This window comes from Delphinapterus leucas, chromosome 6, assembly GCF_059928025.1.
Source record: "Delphinapterus leucas isolate spDelLeu-1000000601 "Yukka" chromosome 6, BTC_Dleu_Yukka2, whole genome shotgun sequence".
Lineage (NCBI taxonomy): Eukaryota > Metazoa > Chordata > Mammalia > Artiodactyla > Monodontidae > Delphinapterus > Delphinapterus leucas.
The window spans coordinates 124,366,187-124,389,836 of NC_143134.1; the positions used below are offsets into that span (position 1 = coordinate 124,366,187).

At 64.0% G+C, this 23,650-nt stretch overlaps 1 protein-coding gene across 2 annotated transcripts; it reads left to right on the top strand.

Annotated features, from left to right (window-relative positions):
* Window positions 1-891: 891 nt before the first annotated feature.
* Window positions 892-23,222, top strand: GRIN1 (glutamate ionotropic receptor NMDA type subunit 1). Of its 2 annotated transcripts, XM_022578081.2 has the most exons (21): window positions 892-1,327; window positions 3,467-3,601; window positions 6,122-6,298; window positions 8,349-8,411; window positions 9,182-9,282; window positions 12,259-12,380; window positions 12,451-12,625; window positions 13,679-13,823; window positions 13,921-14,004; window positions 16,678-16,819; window positions 16,908-17,035; window positions 17,278-17,442; window positions 17,518-17,636; window positions 17,766-17,878; window positions 17,962-18,110; window positions 18,217-18,374; window positions 18,588-18,749; window positions 18,906-19,015; window positions 19,120-19,265; window positions 20,478-20,588; window positions 22,996-23,222. In XM_022578081.2, exons 1-21 carry the CDS (start codon window positions 1,070-1,072, stop codon window positions 23,062-23,064), a joined length of 2,832 nt encoding a protein of 943 aa, XP_022433789.1. In that variant the 5' UTR covers window positions 892-1,069; the 3' UTR covers window positions 23,065-23,222. The 2 variants fall into 2 exon arrangements, with proteins under 2 accessions (XP_022433789.1, XP_022433790.1); XM_022578082.3 differs by lacking the exons at window positions 8,349-8,411; window positions 22,996-23,222 and adding an exon at window positions 22,629-22,861.
* The last annotated feature ends 428 nt before the right edge of the window (window positions 23,223-23,650 follow it).

Below are 23,650 nucleotides of genomic sequence, written 5' to 3' on the forward strand. Positions count from 1 at the left end.
GGGGTATGTATGGGATGTCTATCCCGGCATCAGCAAGCGCTTCCTGACGTCTTACCTTAGTCCTGTCTGCTGCAGAGACGACTCCCTCTGGCCGTGGTCTCTCCACAGCCGGTTTGGTTCAGACCCTCAGACTCTCCTGGAAGATCCAGCTCAACAAGGGGCGGCCACTGTCACCCCTTCTATTCTTTTTAACCCTCTGCGGGGAGTCCAAGTCACATGGCCAGGCAGATGAGGCCTCTCCCCTATTTTTGAGCCTTCTGGAGAAGAGGTCGCCCCCGTCCCTCTCCCAGAGGCACGGTTTAGGGCCTCTCCACACGCCTTGGTTTCCAGCCGGCAGAGTCAGGCCCCGAAGTATCACTGACTGTGGGTGAGGACTCGTGCACGCGCGTGTGCGCACACACACAAACTGGCACGACACATTCGGTCATGTTAAAGGACACGCAAGGCTGCACGCAGTGACGCGAACCCCTCTAACCTCTCCAAACTCGGCTCCTTGCAGGTTCGAGACAGCCCAGGGCACTGTCTCAGCGACCCCTGCACACACGCGCGCACACACAGGCGTCCCCCGCTCGCGCGCGCTCTGAAAAATGCTGGCACGAACGCAGGCGCACACTCTGGCGCGGGAGGCGCCCCCGCTCCGGCTCCGTGTTGGGAAGCGGGGGCGGCGGGAGGGGTAGGAGACGTTGGTCCCGCTCGGCGCTCCGCAGTCGCCGCAGCCGCCGCAGCGTCGGGACCGGGACAAGCGAAGCCCGCAGAGGAACTGCCGCCGCCGGGTCCTTTCCGCGCGGGGCACCCGGAGCGGCGCCGAGACCCGCTTCAGCACCGCGGACAGCGCCAGCCGCCTGGAACAGAGCGCCCGGAACCCACGCGCACCCGGGTCCGCCCGGCCGGCCGAAGGCTCGGTGCCACCTGCTCGGTGCAGACGTCCCAGGACTAAGGCTCCGGGGGAAGACGTGGCGCCCTCAGCCCGCGGGATCGGGCGCGCGCAGGACGGCCGGGGCGTCCCTCTGGGGATGCGCCGAGGGCCCCGCGTTCGCGCTGCCCAGAGCCAGGGCGCCGCCCGGAGCCCATGAGCACCATGCGCCTGCTGACACTCGCCCTGCTTTTCTCCTGCTCCTTCGCCCGTGCCGCCTGCGACCCCAAGATCGTCAACATCGGCGCGGTGCTGAGCACGCGGAAGCACGAGCAGATGTTCCGCGAGGCTGTGAACCAGGCCAACAAGCGGCATGGCTCCTGGAAGATCCAGCTCAACGCTACCTCCGTCACCCACAAGCCCAACGCCATCCAGATGGCCTTGTCGGTGTGCGAAGACCTCATCTCCAGCCAGGTGCCAGCACCCCCAGGGCTCACGCTGTACCAGCTCCTGCCCCTCCCCCACCGCCTCGCCACCATCCTCCCTCCTTCACTCGCCATCCCTCCCCCTGTCCCGGTTTCATTCCATCCTTTCCTAGCCCTCTCCCTCCCCTTGAGAGGACCCAGGGGGCTGGTCTCACTAAGAGCTAAACACCAGTGCTGGCCGGTTCCCCATCTTAGCCCCAGGTCAATCCCCGGCCAGCGGGGCTTGTCCTCACAGGGTTTCCAGGTGTCGAGGTCCAGGCTGGTGTGTGCAGACATGTGGCCGTTTGCTTGGTCACTGTGTGTCAGGGTCGGGGCGGGCATTCCGGGCCTGCCTGAGAGGTGCCTGTCCCAGCCACATGCAGGACTGCAGGGCTTTAAACTGGATGGGGTCTGGGGCCATCTTTGTTCCTGCTTGGAGATCTCCTTCCCTTCCTCCCTCCCCTTCCCCCATCCACAGGTCTGCCTGAGATGGGAAATGGCCCAGGTGTTGAAGCCGGGTGTTCTCCAGGGTGGGAACGGGGAGAGGTATCAGGCCAGAGCGTGGCAGCCACTGGCAGCCAGCGCTGCGGGGGAGGACACGACTCAAGGATTTTGCCTGTCAGAGCTGTCCGCCCCCGGGCTGCGCTGCCTGCTGAATCCCAATGAGGCCTCGGGATCACTGCAATGCAGCCTTTTATGTAACAGGCGGGACCGACACCGGTCCAAGTGCTGCTTACACACTCACCGGACAGGCACGCCACATCCATGTACACACACGCTCACATGCGCACACACATTCATCCACGTTTGTGCACAGAGATACGTAGACTTAAACTAGCACCCCTTCATGCACATCAGAATTGCACACGCTTATTCACACACAGACGGACCCCCATGCCTATCCATGAGCACACACATTCCTGTACCACACATGCAAACACGCGTGCTCACACAAGCTCAATCATACATACACATGCACATACACATATGTTGGGGCATGCAGTATACACACACATGCCCAGCACACACTTGTGAGCACCTGCGTGGTCACACGCATGCACACATACGCTCAGGCCAACACTGACCAGGCCCCTCTGGGTGCAGACTGTGCGGGGCAAAGGAGGGAGAACAAGTATGGCCCTTTCTGGGAATCCCTCCTCCAACTTAGTTTTGCTGTCTGTGGGCACTGTTCTCCCAGGGAATAGCCAGTGCTAGGAGCAAAGGTGACAGCTGCAGCTGTCACTCACTGTCACACGCTGTGAGCCAGGTGCCGGCACGGCAGCCATCGTCCCCACCACGTGGGCCAGCGCACCCCCCGCCCCGTTTGCAAAAGCAGGTGGTCCTGTAGCTCAGAGATGGGAAGGCAGAATTGGGACTGACAGGTCTTTCTAATGTGAGGGCGGCACGGAACTGCCAAGCCATCTGCCCCATCTCCCTGCCTCGGGGGCTGAGCCACTGGTCCAGGCAGGAAGGCCAGGTTTCCTTGAGGATGTGGTCAGTGCCCAAGTCAGCACTGGGTCTTGTTCAAACCGAGCGGGTCTCAGCCTGCCCCTGGAAGACACCAGCAGGGGGGCCCGGGCCTCTAGGCGGCTCCTTGCCCAGCTTCTCCCACTAATAGTCTGCGATGTTCGACGCACCTTCCGGAGCTGCCCTCCGTCTCTGGAGTGCTGGCCTCCGTCCACCTCTGACCCAGGATGCGGGTCAGCGTGGGGCTTGGTGTGGTTCTCCCCAGCCCACGCTGGGGCAGCATGTGCGGCCCCAGGACATGCCAAGGACTGGCCTTCGTCCTCCCTCTCAGGGTCTCACCACACAGCTCAGGGCAGCCCCCCAGGGTGAGGGGCGAGAGGGGAGGCCCTGGACAGGGGTGGGGGGAGGGGTCTGTCATCTCCCTGTGTGTCTTCTTGGTCCCAGGAGTCTTGTCTGCCTCTGCCTCACCCCTATGATTCACTTACACACAGAAGGTGGGACTGGGGTCTGGTCCCCCTGCTGGGTGGCCTGCACTCCTGGGGCTGTGTGAGCACAGGTGGTGTCCCCCCGCCACTACCCACCCCCCGCTTCTGTGTTCAGCCTCTGCTGTTGCTGGACAGCCAGCTCCAGGGCAGTGTCCCCCACTCCCCACTAGAGCTGACCCTGTCCCCTGTGTCCACAGGTCTACGCCATCCTAGTTAGCCACCCACCTACCCCCAACGACCACTTCACTCCCACCCCCGTCTCCTACACAGCTGGCTTCTACCGCATCCCCGTCCTGGGGCTGACCACCCGCATGTCCATCTACTCAGACAAGGTAAGCCTGACCGCTGCACGGGGACCCAGACAGCTCTGCTCCCGTGTTCAGACCCGGTGGCTCGCTCCTGCAGCCCGGAGCCGCCAGCAGCTCCTGGGGGAGAGAGTGGGGGGCAGGTGCTTTGCCAGGATGGGGGGGCACAGGCAGAGGGGCTCAAACCATGGGCTCTGGGCTCCAGGTGCAACAGGGTGATACACTGAGGCACGCTCACAACTCATACCGGTACACACGGTCTCACAGAGACATGCAAACTCACCCACACACAGGCACACCAGTACACACTCACAGCACACAAACTCACAGTCACACAGACTCACAGATACTAACAAATCCATACACTCACACCTACACACACACAGTCACACACATTCACAGGGACACTCACGTGCTCTTACGCACACGCTGACGTTCACACGCATACTCACACCATCACCCACTCAAACATTCATGCTCACGTGCACACTCCCATAAGTAACGTGTTCACTCCCCCACACTCACGCTCCATCATACACTCAGACAGGCCCACGCTCACACGCTGACACACATGCCCACGCACAGTCGGGCACACGGCCCACTGACAGGTGACAGGCGCCAATAGCAAGCCCTGGGAAGCAGCAGAGGCCGTCGTGGGCCAGAAGAAGGGACAGACAGGGCAGCTTCCTGGACAGCGGGACGGGGCACTTTGGAGGAAGGGGCGCCAGGAGGAGGAAAATCCTAGAAGTGGCTGGGACACCAGGTGGCAGTGAGGGTGTAGTTACCGGCACCTCCCGCTAGAGGGCACAGCTGGAAGAGGATTCCAGGTGAACAGAGGAGGCAGCCTGTGGCTGGGGGCGCTGGCCTGGGGGTTTCGGGCCTCGGGGCTGTATCGTGGCCCATGGGCTGGGGGTCTGGCTGGAGTCGCCCAGTCGTGGAGCAGCAGCTGGGAGAGTCTAGAGGTCACCAAGTCGGTTTGGCAGGAAACTCACCCCCATAGCAGCCGGCACCTTGCACTAGTTTGCCCAGCCCTCCCGCAGTGTCTGCCCACGGCTCTGGGAGGACTGGTCAGCTGGGGAGGCAAACTGGCCACTGAGAGGCTGGGGGGTGGGCAGCCTCCTCCACATCTCCCTCCAGGCCTGGTGTCACCTGCAGACAGGCCCGGAGGGGCTGCTCGGCAGGGGACTCCAGCTTGGTGCCTTAGCTGAGGGGCCAGAGGGCTGGGCTGTTGGGGGCTTCCCTGCTCTCCCCATCTTCTCCAAATCCATCCTGCCGGGAGCCCAGGGTCCTGGATAACGCTGCCTAAGGCACGGAAGTCACCTCAGCTGGGGAGGTCAGGGAGGGGTCCTCCTGGAGGCGATAGGAAAGCGAGGCCAGAGTGAGGGGTCCTCTGGCATGGCCCACAAGGGAGGAGGCCAGTGGAGGCCAGGACGACCACCCGTTCCTGAGGCTCTGGAAACCCCAGCACACAGCAGAGGCACCCAAGCTGCTCAGAGGCACTTAACCCTCAACTGTGAGAAGTGGAGGGCTCCCCCTAGGCCTTCCATCCTCCTTCACCTCTCTGGGCACCAGGCCCCTCACATGCAAATGGGAGAACAATGCCTCTACAGAGGAGAGCAGGCGGTGGGGCACAGGAGAGGCTGGGCTGGGGGGAGCCCTCTCCCAGAACAGGACACCAGCCCATCACGTGCCCCCGCCCCAGATCCAGACTGAGGCCCAGCATGAGGGCAAACCTGAGACCAAATCTTAGAGCTCCACCTTGACCCCACTCCTGGTACAACCCACAGACCGTCTGTGCCCAACACGTGGACCAGAAGGGCCTGGGTCAGAGCCAGTCCAGGACCCCAACCACAGCCCCCTTGCCGCCATGTCACCTGCTGGATGACAGACAGAGGCAAAAGGGCATTCTTGCACCCTGATTCCAAGGCACAAAGAGGGAGCCGGTGAAAGAAGGATCTGGAGGGCTCAGAGGGCCCCAGGATCAGTGTGGGTCCCCAGGAACACTGCTCCCTGGGCAGACTCAAAGGCCCTGTGCTGAGGCGGGAGGGTCCTGCTCCGTCCCCTGCCTGGCAGCCAGTGCACTCAGAGAAGCAAGGCGGGGTCAGCAGGCAGCAATCCCTGGGCTTGGTGAAGGGATGAAGTATTTCGCCCCAAGAGTGAAGACTTGCTCTAAATACCAGTTATGTGAATTTGGGAAGGACCCAGGGGGGATCTTTGAGATGCTGCACGCGCCAGCAAGAAGTTTCTGATCTCAAGTAGCTCAGCCAGCGGGTGGCTGCAGGGGAGGAGGGGAACGACCCCAGGAACAATTCCACAGACCCCCACCCCCACCCGTCTCAGTCAGGGTGCTGCTGGACAAACCGAGCCTCCGGTTCTCAGATTAGATGATGTGGGGTGGGGAGAGAAGCCAGCGGTGGGAAGGGAGAAGTGAGGGAAGCGGGGTCCCCGGGCTCCGGGGTCTGGAAGCAGCGAGGGGGAGCGTCTGGCCCGCGCGCGCGCGCGCGTGCGCTCCCTGGCCCGCGTCCTCAGCCACCCCGTGTCCCGCAGAGCATCCACCTTAGCTTCCTGCGCACCGTGCCGCCCTACTCCCACCAGTCGAGCGTCTGGTTCGAGATGATGCGCGTCTATAGCTGGAACCACATCATCCTCCTGGTCAGCGACGACCACGAGGGCCGGGCGGCGCAGAAGCGCCTGGAGACACTGCTGGAGGAGCGCGAGTCCAAGGTGAGGCCCGGGCGGGGGTGTCCCGAGCAGGAGTCGGAGCCGGCGAGCCGCCGCTGTGTCTGTGGCCCGTGTGAACACCCTTCTCTTTCCATCGTGCATGGTCAGCACCACTGCGTCTGGCGAGCGCCCGCCCCAGCCTGTCCTCGGCTCATTTCACTCGCTTTTGCCATTAGTCGAAATCTCCTTCGTGTCAGTCCCTGCGGGGCGAGGGCAGGACCACCTGGAGCTCCGCAAACACCCCGCCCCGCCCCGCTCCCCTCCCCCGTCCCCTCCCCCACCTCCCCGCAGCGCGCTTCCCAACCCACACAGGCCCTAGGCTCAAAATTCCCTAGGGGCGCCGCCTCTGCCCCCCACACCGCTCCCTCCCAGCGGCCTCCCCTAGGGTGCCCCCTCAGTGCGGTGGCACCACTCACCGTGTCCCCTCCACAAAGGACCCGGTTCCTTCTCTGCTGTGACCCGTGCCCTGTCCTCGTGCCGGCCTCACCCCCGCCGTAGCCCCTCACCTCACAGCTGCCCATCACCCTCCCCAAAGCCCCACCCACGGACATCTGCCGCCCCCAAGCCCGGTCTGGGCCCTGCCCCACTTCGTCCCCCGCCGCTCTCCCCACGGAACCCCACGCCCTTCCTCTCCTCACCTCCCCACCGTGGGGACTGGGGCTCTGGACTCCTGGGGATCCAGTAGACACCTGGCTCCAACTGCCCGTTCTACCCCAGCCCGGCGCCCACGTGTGGGCTGTGGAGAGACCAGAGTGGCGTTTCTGGGGGTCCAGGCGACCCCCACCCCACCCATCCCCACTGCCAGACTGAGGAGAAGCTGGTGCTCACCAGAGGAGGCCCGGGGTCCCGCCTTCACCCAGCCTGGAGCCCTGGGCGCTCAGCACCTGGGCCAAGGCCCCCCGGGGTTGGGTGGAGGCCAAGCTGGGCAGAGAGGGAGGGACGCCCAGGCTGGGGAGGGCCCCGGGAGGCCAGACCAAGGGGCGGCGGGGAGCATGTGCTGTCTGCGAAGTCAGAGTTGGCTTCAGTAAGCTGAGTGCCAACCCGGGTCCCCCAGGGTGCCATAGGCCCCGAAGGGAAGAGAGGGCACCAGCTGGGGGTGAACCAGAGGGCAGACCCAGAGGGTCCTGGGGGTGCTGCTGGGGGGGACTGGCTGAGTCTGGGAGGGAGGGCTGGCTACCAGGACCGCAGGCCCCACCCCCCTGAGACAGCACGCAGCACCAGGCAGGCAGGTCAGCTCCTGGCGTGCCCACCTGTGGCTGCACGCAGGCCCGGTGCACACTCACGCATCCCCTGCACGCCCAGCCACACGTGTTCGCTCTCACAGGCACACGCGGCCTTTCCCGAGACAATTCACTCACGCTCTACTACACCTGCCACAGGCCCTGCCATGGCCCGGGGGCTCGCACGCGCGCGCACACACGTACGCTCAGACGGCACCGGCCCTCACCCCCACCCACCGCAGACTAACGCAGGCTGATGCTGCCACGCAGACGCCCACAGACGCACACGTGCTCACGAACTCCTGTCACAGCTGCTCTCCAGCGCACACGTGGGCTGACAGGCACGCGCATCACACACCAGTCAGTGAGGGCAGAGCAGCTGGACCTCTAAGAGAGGCAGAAGGGAGTGCTGGGAGGGGTGGGGAATAGGGGCCGGGGCTGGGGGAGGGGACATCACCCATTCAGGACTGACGGGGCTGGGGTGGGCGCTGCTGGCACCACATAGCAGGTGCCTGGCGGGGGGCGGGCGGATGGGACCCCAAAGGGAGGCGTTTGGCTTGGACGCAGACAGGGCCTCCCTTTCTCCCGAACGTGAGCGTTTCCAAGAGCGCAGCTCCGTGGCAGGGAGCCTCGGTGGCCCCCACGCCCCCTCATCCCCCAGCACCTCCCCGGCCCCCAGCCCCACCCCGGGCCTAGGTGTTTGCGAGCTCCAGGTACGTGCCCCTCTGCAGACGTGCCGAGGAGGTGGTGTGATTGCTTTAGCGCCGTCATTTTCAACCGTTTATAATCTTCTTCTGTGTCTGCATATTTTCTCTGTGCACATTATTCATCAGAGTAAAAAAAGGAACTATGAAAACCTCGACCAACTGTCCTATGACAACAAGCGCGGACCCAAGGTATATATGCATGGACGTGCACGCCACCCACCGACTAGGGAGCCCCGGCCTCCGGCGCCTCGGCCGCTAGGGCTACCGTGGGCCCAGCCGCGCCGCGCCGCAGGCCCGAGCAATGAAGAGAGAGCGAGGTCGAGAGCAGGCAGCGTAGGCAGGAGAGGGCAGGTGCTGGCCGCCCAGGGCCCCGCAGCCCACCGGCCGGGCCAAGGGGCAGGCACGGCCGCAGGAGGAGCTGCTCTCTGGGAAGTGCATGCGAATCTCCGGGCACCCCAGGGTTTCCTCGTGGAGCCCAGGAGGGAGCCCGCCTGCCCGCCTGACCTGCCTGCAGTCCGGGCTGCTCCTGCGGGGCCTGTGGACCAGGCCCCAGACGACCTCCCGTGGTTTTGGAAAAGGCGGCCTAGTCTCCGCTCCCGATTGCATTCCAAAACTCTTTTCTGTTTCCTGTCCGCTGCACGCCTCTTTCTGAGTCTCGGTCCACTTCAGCTTGCATGCTCAGTGCAAAAGTGAGGCCAGGAGTGAGAGGTGGAGAGAGACGCGCAGAGCAGAGAGCGAGGACAGGAGAGCCAGCAGGCTGAAGAAAGGACGAGCGAGGCCAGCCCGGCCGGCCGGCCGAGGAGCCTGGAAGGCAGGTGGCAGTGCAGGTGGCCGGCGCAGGCCGAGGCGGCCCTAGTGGAGCTGCCTCGGGGTTCCTAGCGGCTGCGGCTCGACTCTGGCCCCTGAGGCGCTGCATCCCCCGCCCCGGCCACCCGCTAACGCACCCGCTCACACCGCAGGCTGAGAAGGTGCTGCAGTTCGACCCGGGGACCAAGAACGTGACGGCCCTGCTGATGGAGGCGCGGGAGCTGGAGGCTCGGGTCATCGTCCTCTCCGCCAGGTGCGGCCAGGCTGGACTTGGGCTTTGGCGTCCTTGCCAAGGACGGTCCCCTCGCACGTGTACCCTGGGCCTCGGGGATGGGGGCGGGATAAGGCCCTGCCCTTAGGAAGGCAAATGCGGCCCAGGTGATAGACGGGGGGACACGGGGCTCTGGGAGCTGGGTCAGGGAGGGGGCCTGGGGCAGTGACGTGGGGTCTGCATGTGAGCCTGCGGGGGGAGGCCCACAGCAGGGACAGGGCCGGAGTCCCAGGGCTGAAGGGGTGGGGCAGTCGGACTAGGCAGCGTGAGAGGGGAACTGCGTAGGGGGAACCCAAAGCCAGGCTCTGCTGGACGGGCCTGGTCCCCACCGTAACCTTGCGGCTGAGCCCCCAGTAAAAATCTCCCTTTTTGCAAATGGCTGTGTCCTCCTGGGGAGGGAAAGGCAAGGCCACCAGGAATAGGAAAAGGAAGAGCCCTGCCTCATGGGACATACATGGGAGAGCCTGGGGAGACCGGCCCACTGTCTGCCTGTCCCAGAAGCTCTGCAGGCTCCAGCAGAGTGGAGAAAAACAGCAGGGGTCGCCCTGCAGGCGGCCAGCGGGAGCCAGCAGTGCCCTGAGTAGCAGGGCAGGTGTCCGTTTGCACATTCAGGCCACAAACCTTTGGCACAGAGCCAGGTGCACCCCGTCCTTGGGCAGAGGGCAGGATGGGACCAGCAGGGGCTCCTCGGGCTGGAAGGCAGTTAGCGGGCACTAACGCCCACCGCCCTCCGCTCACGCACACCAGCACAGGCACTCACACGCATACACACGAACACGCATCACCCGCATACTGTCTACACGTGCACACGCCGTACACACACGTGCACACAACATGCTTCCACGCCCTCCTGTACACATGCATGTGCCGTATACACACCACACACACGTGCGCGCAGGACACACATATGCGCGCACTCGGGCACGCTGCTACATGTAACACACACAGACATACGCTCACCCAGATACATGTGCAGGCACACCACACGTATACACGCTCCGCACCGACACACACAGGGCACGGTGCTCTCGTGCATAGGTGCATACGCCACAGACACACCACGTGCTACATACATGCACAAACCCCACACGTGTGGCAATACTTACTGTTCACAAAGGCACAGCACTTGTCAACCACATGCCCACCTCTTGAATCCACGCAAGGCCTGTGGATTGTCAGGCGGGAAGAGACCCCTCCCTTCACACCCGGGGCTCCTCGGACAAGAGAGGCCAGAGTCCCACCACAGAGGGGGACCCGCCTGCCCAGCGCACCCAGCTCCCAGAGCCCGGGGAAGCCGGTGGTCCCCTGGGCAGGGCAGACGCAGGTCTTCTTCACCCTGGCGCCCCAGCCTGACACATTCTGGCTCCCCTCACGAGGGCTGTTGAGAGCGTTTTGCGGAGAGACCCCATTAAGCCAATCTTAACTTTTGACCAGTTTTCTACAGAGTGCTTCAGAGTTTCTAATTGATTTCCAAAACTTTTGTTTTTTAAATAATCCTCCTGAAGTTATCTTTACTGGGATCAGTTATTTCCATAAAAGAGTTTGGCGGGTCGATCAGGCTTTTGTCTGCAACTGCTTTACTGAAGATATCAGTCTACACGGACACAAGCATAGGTGTGCGCTCATCCCACCAAGTCCAACGTCACAGACCTGGATGGTGTCAAGCAGACAGGCCTCTCCACCAGGCTTTGTGGGCACCGCTGACAGGGGCACACCGTGCCCTGACACGCACGAACTGGTGCTGCCAGCGATTTTGGCTGGATGTTGCCTGGAGCGCCTCTATTTTGTGTTGCTTTCATCCAACAGTAGCGTTCTCATTTAGAGCAAACACTGAAGATTTGCATTTCTTCCTCGAGAAAATTGGGGGCAGACCCCTTAGGGAACCTAGGGCCATCTTAGCTTCCAGGCTCAGCCATTGGGAAAATAACCCAGCACTCGGACAATCTCCCCAGCCTCTTTGTACCCCGATGCCTATGCATTGGAGAAGCAAAGTGCCTGTTGTGGTCCAGGCCCATCTGGGACCAAGTTCGGCCCAATAGGGGACAGAAGGTGGGAGCTCCACCAGGCCCAGGGCCCTTGCCCTGACCAGAGAGAGCCCAGCCCTAGGAGACCAGGTCCACAGAGGCTCACTTGTAAGGACACGCCAAGAACTCAGGACCACGTGTGCCTGCAAGGCGAGGCCTGTGCTGTGTCCTGCCAGTGGCCCCAGCCCTGGATGGCAGAGAGGACACAGCTGCTGGGGCAGACTCCAAAAGGGAGAGCAGGTGCCCTCATCTCTCTCCGGTGGCTTCTGCTGTGATGCTCAGGGCAGCTCCCTGGCTCTCGGCCCCAGAAGCATCTGACCAACCAGAAAGCCCCCAGCCCCTCAGTTCACAAGCTGAGGCATGCAGCACCAGAGGGGCATGGCTTGTCCAGGAAGTTGCAGGAGCACGGGCTCAGGGGTGGACAGTCCAGGCACAGACCCGACTCTGTCACTTACCACTTGTGTGCCCTGGGTGCCACAGTTTCCCCTCCTGACAGAGGGGTAGTACTTCTGCCCGTCTCACAGGGAGGTTGTGAGAATTAAATAAGATGGTCCATGAAAAGCATTCAGAATACTGCCTGGCACCTGGCGAGCGAGTTATCAACCAGTAAGGATCCATCGCCAACCCATGTCACCCAAACCCTGCCCACCAAGGGCAGCGGGCCAGCAAGAGATGTCTGGGAAGCTCAGGGGGTCTGGGCCCACCCGCTCGCTTCTGTGGGGGTCTCCTGGCCCAGGTGCGGTGTAGGTTTGGGGTGGCGGCCGCACCCCATCTCTGCAGTGTCTCCAGACCTCCCTTGTGGGGGGCAGGGTTGGGGAAGAGGCCACGTGGGTAGGCCACGCTGCGGAGGAGACCCTGGGAATGTGGAGCAGCCGCCGCCGGCCCCGGGTGGGAAGGGCTGGAATCCCGGCCCCTCACCCGCTCTGCCCCACAGCGAGGACGACGCTGCCACCGTGTACCGCGCAGCCGCGATGCTGAACATGACCGGCTCGGGGTACGTGTGGCTGGTGGGGGAGCGCGAGATCTCGGGGAACGCCCTGCGCTACGCCCCGGACGGTGAGTGCTGGGCTCCAGGGTCCCGGTGGGCAGGGGTCCCCCACGGGCTCTAAGCCGACGCTTGCCCCAGGCATCATCGGGCTGCAGCTCATCAACGGCAAGAACGAGTCGGCCCACATCAGCGATGCCGTGGGGGTGGTGGCCCAGGCCGTGCACGAGCTTCTCGAGAAGGAGAACATCACCGATCCGCCGCGGGGCTGCGTGGGCAACACCAACATCTGGAAGACCGGGCCGCTCTTCAAGAGGTGGGCGGGGCCGCTCGTCTGAGGTGGGCGGGCTGATCTCCTAAAGTGGGCGGGCCGCCGTTCCGGCGCTGGGAACAGTCGCTCTTCCCAGGGTGGTCCAGCCCAGCCTGCTGTATCCTATAGATACGGCCACCTTCCCCAGTTTTCTCCTCTATCCGCCCCCGCGCTCCACCCTCACCTCCATCTCCACCACGATAATCACCTGCCCCATTTCCAACACTCGGATGTCACTGAAATCACAGCTGCTTCCGTTTCTCCTGCCCCCACCTTTTCACACTGCTGCCCACCCTGAGGCCCCACCCCACTCCCCAGGGCGGCTAACAGCCCTGGGGAGGAGGGTCTTGCTTCCGGTCGGGACTGGGAGAGCCCAAGGGCCCAGGAGGTCAGACAAGGAATCCAGGTATGGCACCCAAGCCTGTAGAGAGCCAGGGTTGGCCAGAGACCCAAGTGGATGGCCACAGCAGGGCAGGAGTTAACTCAGAGAACCCTGGACACCATGGCACTAGTGTGGGGAGGCCCAGCCCAACACCAACGCCGCCACCCCCAAGTAGCACGTGCAGAGCCATGGTCCATGGGGCCCACGACAGGAGCACACACACAACTGCAGATACAGGCAGCATATGTGCGCACGTGCACATGCGTGTGTGCACAGACAGGCTCAGAGAGGCACATGGCACATCACACATGTGCCACAAGTACATGCACAGGGTTGCACCACACACAAAGATCTTGCGTGCACACATATATGGCCCAGTAGACACACCGCCCCCACACACACACACAGGCGTGCACACTCAGGAAGACAAGACCCCAGCCCTTCCTCCCCACTGGCTGGTGAGCAGCCCGCTGCTCCTGCCTGCGCTTCCACCTCCTCATCTGTAAAGCTAGGACAGCTGCCATGAGAATCGAATATCCCAACCCACAGAAAGCCCTCCAAACAGGGTCTAGAGGCCAGGAGTTGCTCGGCTGACATAGCTGCGCGGTCCACCTGACTCACAGTGGGCGGGGCTCACTGCATCCCTGATCATTCTAACCCACACCGCCCCCCTCCAGAGTGCTCATGTCTTCCAAGTACGCAGACGGCGTGACCGGCCGCGTGGAATTCAACGAGGATGGGGACCGGAAGTTCGCCAACTACAGCATCATGAACCTGCAAAACCGCAAGCTGGTGCAAGTGGGCGTCTACAACGGCACCCACGTAGGTGGGGGTCATGAGGGGGTGGGGGCTGGGGCCTTAGGGCCCTGGGGCCGAGACCCCTGCGCGGCCACCCTCCATCTCACACTCCCACCCCCAGGTTATTCCCAACGACAGGAAAATCATCTGGCCAGGCGGAGAGACAGAGAAGCCCCGAGGTTACCAGATGTCCACCAGGCTGAAGGTGGGGGACCCGCCACCCTGCCCTAGCCTCCACACCCGGTATACTCCATCCCGCCCCTCGGGTGCAGAGGAGGGGACAGCGAGGTCAACGAAAGTGACTGAAGGGAGTGGGGGCGGGGCCAGCGCCCGCTGCCATTGCACACACCTGGCACCGCAGAGGCAGCAGGGAGAGCGGGTGGAGGGAGGAGAGGAAGCCGCCGGCCCCCCGTTTCATGGGCTCTCCCCAGCACCCCTTCTGACCCAACTCCACTTAAATCTGGGGAAGTCATGTGGGCCAGGACTCCCCTGGGGATGAGCCGATCGGGGACAGGGGAGCAGATGGGCATACTTCAGCTTCAGTGCTCTCTGCCCTGAGTCCTGGAGATGATGCCCCCATGCTCTTCATCACACCTCCAAGTGGTCCTAGCCAACCCCCCACGTTTAGCCTTCCTGGCCTCCTGCCGTGACTCGGTCTCACTGCCCTCTGAGCCCGGTCTCCCTACAGCATTCCCTATGGCCGGCCATCCCCTCCGTGATTCCCTGGGCCTCTGGGAGCTCCCTTCCCTGGTTGGCCTCATCCCTCACAGCTTCTCTTCCTCGGCCTGACTCTTCCATGCTCCTTTGGACTCATCCCAGGGTGCCCTCCCCAGCGTCCCTCCCACACTGACCCACACCAGCACCGGGCTGGTACCTGAGCTCACAAAAGGCAAGGACCCTCAAGCACTGTGCTTCTCCCAGTGTCCCCGCCCCCAGGTCCTCAAATGTCTCTCAGCCTTGTCTGCTTTCTGAGCTAGCTCCCCCTTGGCCTCTCACCTGGACCCCTTTGTCAGCACCTGCCCACAGGTCACCACCCCCTCTCAAGGGGCAGAGTGGACTTTCCCAAAGCCAACGCTCAGGAAAGACACCTGGTATTGAAAAGTCTGAGTGTAAAACAGACAACAGTCAGCCAGATGGTCCCACGCAGTCTTCGAGAGCCAGATGGCGTTTTACAACTTTTTTTTGTCTCACTGATTTTTTTTTTTTTTTTTTTTCGGTACGCGGGCCTCTCACTCCTGTGGCCTCTCCCGTTGCGGAGCACAGGCTCCAGACGCACAGGTTCAGCAGCTATGGCTCACGGGCCCAGCCGCTCAGCGGCATGTGGGATCTTCCCGGACCGGGGCACGAACCCGCGTCCCCTGCATCGGCAGGCGGACTCCCAACCACTGCGCCACCAGGGAAGCCCTGTCTCACTGATTTTTTTGACACTAAATTGTTTACTTTTTAATTAATTCATATTGGAAGATAGTTGATTTACAATGTTGTGTTAGTTTCTTCTGTACAGCAAAGTGAATCAGTTATACATACACATATATCCACTCTTTTTTAGATTCTATTCCTATATACAGGTCACTACAGGTTATTGAGTAGATTTCCCTGTGCTATACAGTAGGTTCTTATTAGTTATCTATTTTATATAGAGTAGTGTGTATATGTCAATCCCAGTCTCCCGATTTATCCCTCCCATCTCACTGAATTTTTTAAAAATATTTATTTATTTATTTGGCTGCGTTGGGTCTTAGTTGCGGCACGAGGGATCTTCATTGCAGCATGTGGGATCTTTTAGTTGCAGCATGCGGAATCTTTAGTTGCAGCATGTGGGATTTTTTTTTTTTTTAATTGCAGCATGCAGGATCTTCGTTGTGGTGTGCGGGATCTTTAGTTGTGGCATGTGAACTCTTAGTTGCAGCATGTGGGATCTAGTTCCCTGACCAGGGATCGAACCCGGGCCCCCTGCATTGGGAGTGTGGACTCTTAGCCACTGGACCACCAGGGAAGTCCCCTCACTGATTTTTTAAAAGCACGAGCATGTTACTCGCACAATAGAAAACGATGAGGAAAGTTTTAAAGACAAATAAGCTCCTTCAGGGGCTCCCAATCTCCTGCCCTGCAGGCTGAGGCCGGGGGCTGCCCGCCCTGGAGGAGAAGGGGCCTCTCACACCGACCCCACGTCCCCTGGGACCCCTCATCACATGCCGTGCTCGGTTCAGCCCCCTTTGCCTGTATCTGTCCTCCACACCCCCAGGCTTCAGGCCCCTGAAGGACAGGGAGGAGAGAGCTCTCCAGCATGAGCCCCAAGGAGCCCCTGGATTGAAGAGGCCTCGGCAGAGAGGGCGGCATCAGCGGGGAAGAGGAAGGGAGGAAGGATAGATGATCAGACAAAGACCCGCTGCAGGGGAGGCTGAGGTCAGGAGAGGCCGGAGCACCAGACAAGGGCAATCCCTGCGGGTCCCCGGACCTGTGCAGGCTCTGAGTGCACATGCCGCTGTCCTCATGGCAGGGGTGGGGGCAGGGGGCAGGCTCTGGGCTGGGACAGGTGGATTCTCAGCCCTGAGACATCAGAGAAGGGGCCCAGGGCCGACTTTAGTGATGTGCAAGCCAAGACCCAAAGGAAAGTGGCCAAGAGCAGGCGCGGTGTTTCAGGAGGCCGGGCGCCTTCTGAATGCTGAGGTGGCCTGGGCACGACGGGGGAGTCTGGGGCCCCTCCTGCAGGCAGCAGGCCGACCAACTTCCTGAAGCTCCAGAGGGGGCAGTGTGGGGCATTTGCAGGGGGCGGGGTGGGGGGGCGGTCCAGGAGAGTCTGCATGCTGAGAAGAGGACAGCACCCCAGGGCAGCCCAGGGCTGGTGGTCCAGGCTGGGTGTCCCCCTCCCCTCCAGATCGTGACGATCCACCAGGAGCCCTTCGTGTATGTCAAGCCCACGCTGAGCGACGGCACGTGCAAGGAGGAGTTCACCGTGAACGGGGATCCGGTGAAGAAGGTGATCTGCACCGGGCCCAACGACACGTCGCCGGGCAGCCGTGAGTGCGGGGCTGGGGCGTGGGCCGCGGAGCGGGCGGGACGGCGCACCTGCGAGCCCCTCACTTACCGCCCCTCCCCTCCGCCCAGCACGCCACACCGTGCCTCAGTGCTGCTACGGCTTCTGCATCGACCTACTCATCAAACTGGCGCGCACCATGAACTTCACTTATGAGGTGCACCTAGTGGCGGACGGCAAGTTCGGCACGCAGGAGCGGGTACGCGTGGGTCTCTGGAAGCCGGCGCGGGACCCAGTCCAGGTGGACCCTGTCTGGCTAGGGTCAGGGTCTCGGGTGGGCGGGGTCTGCAGGCTGGGTGGAGCCTGGGTGGGCGGGGCCTTCGAGCCAGGCGGGGTCTGGAGTGGGAGATCCCGAGATGGGTCAAGGCGGGAGACTGTCCGGTCCGGGGAGCAAGGCCCGCCCGCGGTGGCCGTGTCCCCACCGGCTGTGTCTCCCCACAGGTGAACAACAGCAATAAGAAGGAGTGGAACGGGATGATGGGCGAGCTGCTCAGCGGGCAGGCAGACATGATCGTGGCGCCGCTGACCATCAACAACGAGCGCGCACAGTACATCGAGTTCTCCAAGCCCTTCAAGTACCAGGGCCTGACCATTCTGGTCAAGAAGGTGGGCAGGGGCCCAGCAGGGCGGGGTGGGGTCCTCGGAGGGCCTTGGCGGCGCTGACGGCCCGGCCTCCCGCAGGAGATCCCCCGGAGCACGCTGGACTCGTTCATGCAGCCCTTCCAGAGCACGCTCTGGCTGCTGGTGGGGCTGTCAGTGCATGTGGTGGCCGTGATGCTGTACCTGCTGGACCGCTTCAGGTGAGCGCGGCCCGGGGGCCGGACTCCTTCCCCTGCGGGGCGGGAGGGGCGGGCGGGGCGGGGCGGGCGAGGGGGCGGGGCAGGGCTGCCTCTCCCGCCCTCTCCCGCCCGCCCTCTGCGCCCCCGCAGCCCCTTTGGCCGGTTCAAAGTGAACAGCGAGGAGGAGGAGGAGGACGCGCTGACCCTGTCCTCGGCCATGTGGTTCTCCTGGGGCGTCCTGCTCAACTCGGGCATCGGGGAAGGTGAGGCCACGCCCGGCCCGGGCCCCACGCTGCTCCGCAACCCTCACGCCCCACGCCGCGAGCTGACCGTCCTCTGCCCGCAGGCGCCCCCAGAAGCTTCTCGGCGCGCATCCTGGGCATGGTGTGGGCCGGCTTCGCCATGATCATCGTGGCCTCCTACACTGCCAACCTGGCGGCCTTCCTGGTGCTGGACCGGCCCGAGGAGCGCATCACCGGCATCAACGATCCCCGGGTGAGGCCTGGCCCGGCTGGGGGGGCGGGGCGTGAGGTCAGCGGCTGCCTGGGGTGGGACCGGGGAGCAGCCGCGAGCCGGGCCCTCCGACCCTCTGACCCTGCAGCTGAGGAATCCTTCGGACAAGTTCATCTACGCGACGGTGAAGCAGAGCTCCGTGGACATCTACTTCCGGCGGCAGGTGGAGCTGAGCACCATGTACCGGCACATGGAGAAGCACAACTACGAGAGCGCGGCCGAGGCCATCCAGGCCGTGCGGGACAAGTGAGGGGGCGGGGCGGGGCGCTGGGCTGGGCGGGAGCAGTGGGGGCGTCCATCTTTCCAGTCAAAGTCAGAGTGTCCAGGCTGGATGCGAACCACGGGAACGGGATAGACAGGGGGTTTCCAGGCTGGCGGGCGGGACTGCAAGGGCGCCAGGGCGGCCCGAATGTGTGGGCCCCTGTGACCCTGCCCCTGTGACCCTGCCCCTGCCCGCAGCAAGCTGCATGCCTTCATCTGGGACTCGGCGGTGCTGGAGTTCGAGGCCTCGCAGAAGTGCGACCTGGTGACCACCGGCGAGCTGTTCTTCCGCTCAGGCTTTGGCATCGGCATGCGCAAAGATAGTCCTTGGAAGCAGAACGTCTCCCTGTCCATCCTCAAGTGAGTCGGCCCCACTCCGCCCCGCTCCAAGAGCCCCACCCAAGGCACACCGCCTCCCCCCACCAGCGTAGCCCCCAGATGCACGCCATCTGCCCCGCCCCGCCCCGCCAGTGCCGGCCCAGCCTCCTCCTCGGCTCACATGCCCCGCCCACCCAGGTCCCACGAGAACGGCTTCATGGAAGACCTGGACAAGACGTGGGTGCGGTACCAGGAGTGTGATTCGCGTAGCAACGCCCCTGCTACCCTCACGTTCGAGAACATGGCAGGTGGGCCCCAACGCCCCCTGACACCAGTGCTGACACCGGGTGGACTCCCCAGGGGCCGGCTGCCTGGCCCGCCCGCAGCTGAGGCGCTGGGTCTTGGCCCGCAGGGGTCTTCATGCTGGTGGCCGGGGGCATCGTGGCCGGGATCTTCCTGATCTTCATCGAGATCGCCTACAAGCGGCACAAGGATGCTCGCCGGAAGCAGATGCAGCTGGCCTTTGCAGCTGTGAACGTGTGGAGAAAGAACCTGCAGGTAGGGCAGGCCACCCTCCGAGGCCTGGTGCCCACGGCTCGGCCTGGCCCCGGCCCTCCTCCATCCCCGCAGGCCGAAGCGCTGGCTCTGGCTCCCAGGAGCCCCTGTGGCAAGGACTGGAGCTGGGAGCCACAGCCAAGGCCGCGCTGCTGGGGGCCACCCGCAGGTGGCCGCCTCTGCAAAGCCGGGCTTCAAGCGTCCGCCTGGCCCCTCTGTCTCCAGAGTCGCCCACCGGCGCCCATTCCATAGGAAGGCAAACTGAGGCAGGGTAAGACAGGGACCCACCTGGGTGTAGCATGTGAGTCCAAGACGCACTCTGCCCTCGCCGCCCCGCGCCCCTCCTTGGCACCCTCTGGGGACCCCCTTCCCCGCGGCCCTGGTGTGTCCTGTGCTCCATATAACTCCAGTCTTAACTGGCCGGCCGCTCCTGCCTGCAACCCCAGGCTGTGTCTGTGGGAAGTGGCCGCCAGCAGAGGACAGGCTGCACGTGGGGTGGCCACAGCCCACCTGGGACGGGCTCGTGCCCCATCGTCCAGCCCCAGTCTGCCCCATCTCTTCTCTTTCTCTGGGTACCTCCCCGGAGCCTGTGCCCTGGGAGGAAGCTGGTGCTGCAGGGAGGGAGGGCCGGGGCGACGGGGCTGCTGGAAGCCCACGCCTCTCATCTGCCCTCTCTTGCTCTTGGGACCTGGCCGCTGCTCTCGCTGGCGGGCACAGGGCCCGTCCTGACCATCAGACCTGAGGCCAGGGTCCCAGGAGCTGCCTCCGTCTCTCTGTCACTCCAGCACATCTCGCCACCTGCCTTTGGCCCCTCAGCCCCTTCCTGAATCTTGGTGCGCCTCCTTGGGGGTCAGAGTGGCCGGTGGGGCCGGTGGGGCAACTCCTCCCGTGCTCGGAGGGCTCCTCCTCCTCGGGACGCCCCTAAACCAGGGGCACCTCGGAGCCAGGGAGCCAGGCGGACCTCCCAGGAAGAGAGCCAGATGGGACCCCCCCGAGCCCAGCCCCAGCATGAGCGAGGTCAGGCCCGAGAGCCGGGCAGGAGCAGAGGCCGCCTGCGAGTGTCCGACCATCGGTCGGTCCATCCAGCACAGGGAGGCAGGCCGGAGTGAGGGCCCGAGTGGCCAGCCAGGCCGGGCAGCAGCCCCCAAGGAGCAGGCGAGGGCAGGTGTGGCCGCCACCCTTAGCCGTCTAATCACTTATACATATTCATTTTAGGATAGAAAGAGTGGTAGAGCAGAGCCTGACCCTAAAAAGAAAGCCACATTTAGGGCTATCACCTCCACCCTGGCTTCCAGCTTCAAGAGACGTAGGTCCTCCAAAGACACGGTAAGGGGAAGAGCGCCCAGTTCCACGTCTCCGACTCTGATCTCGCCCCTCCGTGTCTGTGTCCCGTGCATCAGGCCCCTCCCTCGCCATCCCACCCGCTCCCACCTCTGACTGCCGTGGCCTTTCTGCCCTCACCTCTACTCGCCAGCACACTAGGTCTTCTCTCTCTGACTCTCTAGATCTTTCTCTCTTGGTCCTTTCTCCCGCTGGCCCTCACCGGGTCCGCTTCCCCGTGTGTCTCCGCGTTAGTCTGCCCCCCACCCATGCCATGACGCCGTGCGCCATCCTGAAGCCGTGCCATGTTGTTGGTCAGTCAGCCAGCCTCACCGCGTCGGGGCTGTGCCCGGGGCCCCGGGAGCCTGGACCACCCTGTCCCAGGCTCCTCACCTGTCAGGAGGCCGCACCACCTCTCTGTTACGTCCGCTTCTCCAGCCTCTCCCAGAGAGGCCCACCGCCCTCCCTCCCTCCTTGCGACGTCCATGGAGGGATGGCTGTGATGTCCCATCCGCCCGTCTGTCTGGCCGCCAGCCCTGCCACCCAGACACCTGTCTCACGTGTCTCACCAGAGCCATGCCTGTTGCATTCCCTCCATGTGGTCTCTGTGTGGGCCGGGGCTGGGGGCCGGGCCTGGCTCCATCTGGGTGGACGGCTGGGGCCTGGAGTTGGTACAGGCCCCTGGCCACAGGGGACGTCAGGTGGGGAATGGGTGGGACCAAAGGAGGCGGCTCCCACCCCAGGCCGAGCAGGGGCCCTGCAGGAGGCGTGCCGGCAGCACCCAGGGATCTGAGAACGGATGGAGGTGGCCCTGAAAGCCGTGGCCTCCAAGCCGTGGGCACTGAGGCTCCTAGACAGAGGCTCAGGAAGGGGAGGCCTCTACGGAGATCAGTGCCTCAGCGCCTGACCCCCCGCCCCTTCAGAGCCAGGCCTTCCACCTGAGCCAAGAATTCCCTGCCTTTCTGCCTTGGGCAGCCTGTCACTGGCCCAGATGTGCGCGCTCGAACCAAAGGCCCCCCCAGACTGACCCAGCCTTGCTAGGAGCATCCCCAGGTGGGGAGGGGGCCGCCCAGAGCCAGCGCAGCCCTCAGTCCAGCGGCCTCCCTGCAGTCAGGGGTGGTCTGGCCTCCAGTCCGCAGGAAGCCCCTAATTCATGGGCAGCATCACCCATCACCCATCTGCTCCAAGGTGGAAGGAAGCAGGATTTGCAGCCGTCACCCCCAGTGCATGGGAAGAGGGGCAGACACAGGACACAGACAGGGCTCAGCACAGAGCCATCTGAGTCCCAGGGGAAGCCACCAGCGTGCCCCATGAGGGGCCTGTAAGGCCTGGGGGCTCCACTTCCCAGAGCTCAGCACAGACAGGGTGGGGGGACAGGGAGGGTCTGTGGGGCTGGGAGCACAGGCCTGGGGCTGTCCAGGCCCGGGAAGTGGGTGGAGCCTGAGCCAGGGGACCCAGCAGGGGGTGCAGGAAGAGGAGGATCCGACAGGAGCAGGGGTGGGCAGTCGGGGGGAGGGGTGAGAAGGTACCCAGCAGACAGCGCTTTGGGGGCCCGCAGAGTCTCACAGGCAGTGGGCCATTTTCTGGGGGCATCACTGAGTCCTTCCCCCGCATCCCGGCCTGGAGCAGAAATGCAGGCCCCTTAGCTGGGCCAGGTGCAGCTCAGAGACCCTCATGGTGCCTTTCCAGGGACACGCTCCCAGCAGACTCCTTGCCCGAGCCTCCCCAGGGGCCATCCTCCAGGCCAGCTTTGGTGCCACGTGGCATCTGGGGCTGGCCTGCCCTGCAGGGGTGACTGGGGACACTGCAAGCTGGGGGCTGGGCGGGGGAGGGCAGCCTAGCTCCCACCATTTCAGGCTGGGCGCCTGCTCGGAGGGAGGCCTGGGTGGGGGGCTCTGTCGGGAGGGGTGGGGTCAGTCCGGCTGCTGAGATCCTCTGCCCCTGTCCCGTGGCTGGTCTGGGCCAGGGCGGCACTGGGCGCTCAGGGCTGGGGTCCCTGGCGGCCGGCGGGGCCAGCGGGTATTGATTGTTGGTTCTTATTTATAGAGCACCGGGGGTGGACGCGGCGCTTTGCAAAACCAAAAAGACACAGTGCTGCCGCGACGCGCTATTGAGAGGGAGGAGGGCCAGCTGCAGATGTGTGCCCGTCATAGGGAGAGCTGAGACGCCCTGCCCGCCCTCCTCTGCCCCCCTCCCCCGCAGACAGACAGACAGACGGACGGGACAGCGGCCCGGCCCACGCAGAGTCCCGGAGCACGACGGGGTCAGGGGGAGGAGCACCCCCCAGCCTCCCCCAGGCCGCGCCCGCCTGCCTGCCGGTCGGCCGGCTGGCCGGTCCACCCGTCCCGGCCCCGCGCATGCCCCCTGAGCGTCGGGCTAACGGGCGCCTTGTCTGTGTATTTCTATTTTGCAGCAGTACCATCCCACTGATATCACGGGCCCGCTCAACCTCTCAGATCCCTCGGTCAGCACCGTGGTGTGAGGCCCCCGGAGGCGCCCACCTGCCCAGTTAGCCCTGCTGCTCGGGAAGGCCTGAGGGAAGCCCACCTGCCAGAGACTGCCCACCCTGGGCCTCCCGTCCGTCCGTCTGCCCTGCTGCCTGGCGGGCAGCCCCTGCTGGACTGAGGCTCGGGCCAGAGCTGCTGAGGACGGGTCAGAGCTGAGCTGGCTGGGCAGGGCCGCAGGGCGCTCCGGCAGAGGCAGGGCCCTGGGGTCTCTGAGCAGTGGGGAGAGGGGCTGACTTGGCCCCGGGCAGAGGGCCTTGGAGCAGAGACTGAAGCCCCATCCTTCCCCAGCCACCACCAGAGCCACCATGGGGGCCCTTGGCCCCGGCTGGCTGGGTCCCCCGCTCCCGCAGCGCCGGCACCTCACAGCCTTGTCCCCACCTCTCCCTTCTTGCCCACACCCCTTCTCCGCTTGACCCCATCCTCTGAGCTGGCCCTGCCCTTCCCGGACTGCAGACCCTGACCCCCCAGCTGGCAGCCGCCTCCCAGGGGCGCGCTCGGGCTCCCCACTGCCTCCCCCTTCTCCGGACTCCGTGAGGGCTGAGCCTTCTCTTCGCCTCCTCT

What these genes read in the sequence shown, in the direction of transcription:
- GRIN1 (XM_022578081.2), top strand. Translation starts at nt 1,070, where the DNA reads ATGAGCACCATGCGCCTGCTGACACTCGCCCTGCTTTTCTCCTGCTCC. An exon ending in ACCGGGCCGCTCTTCAAGAG is followed by an intron (nt 12,626 to 13,678) that starts GTGGGCGGGGCC and finishes GCCCCCCTCCAG; the next exon opens with AGTGCTCATGTCTTCCAAGT. An exon ending in GTAGGTCCTCCAAAGACACG is followed by an intron (nt 20,589 to 22,995) that starts GTAAGGGGAAGA and finishes TCTATTTTGCAG; the next exon opens with CAGTACCATCCCACTGATAT.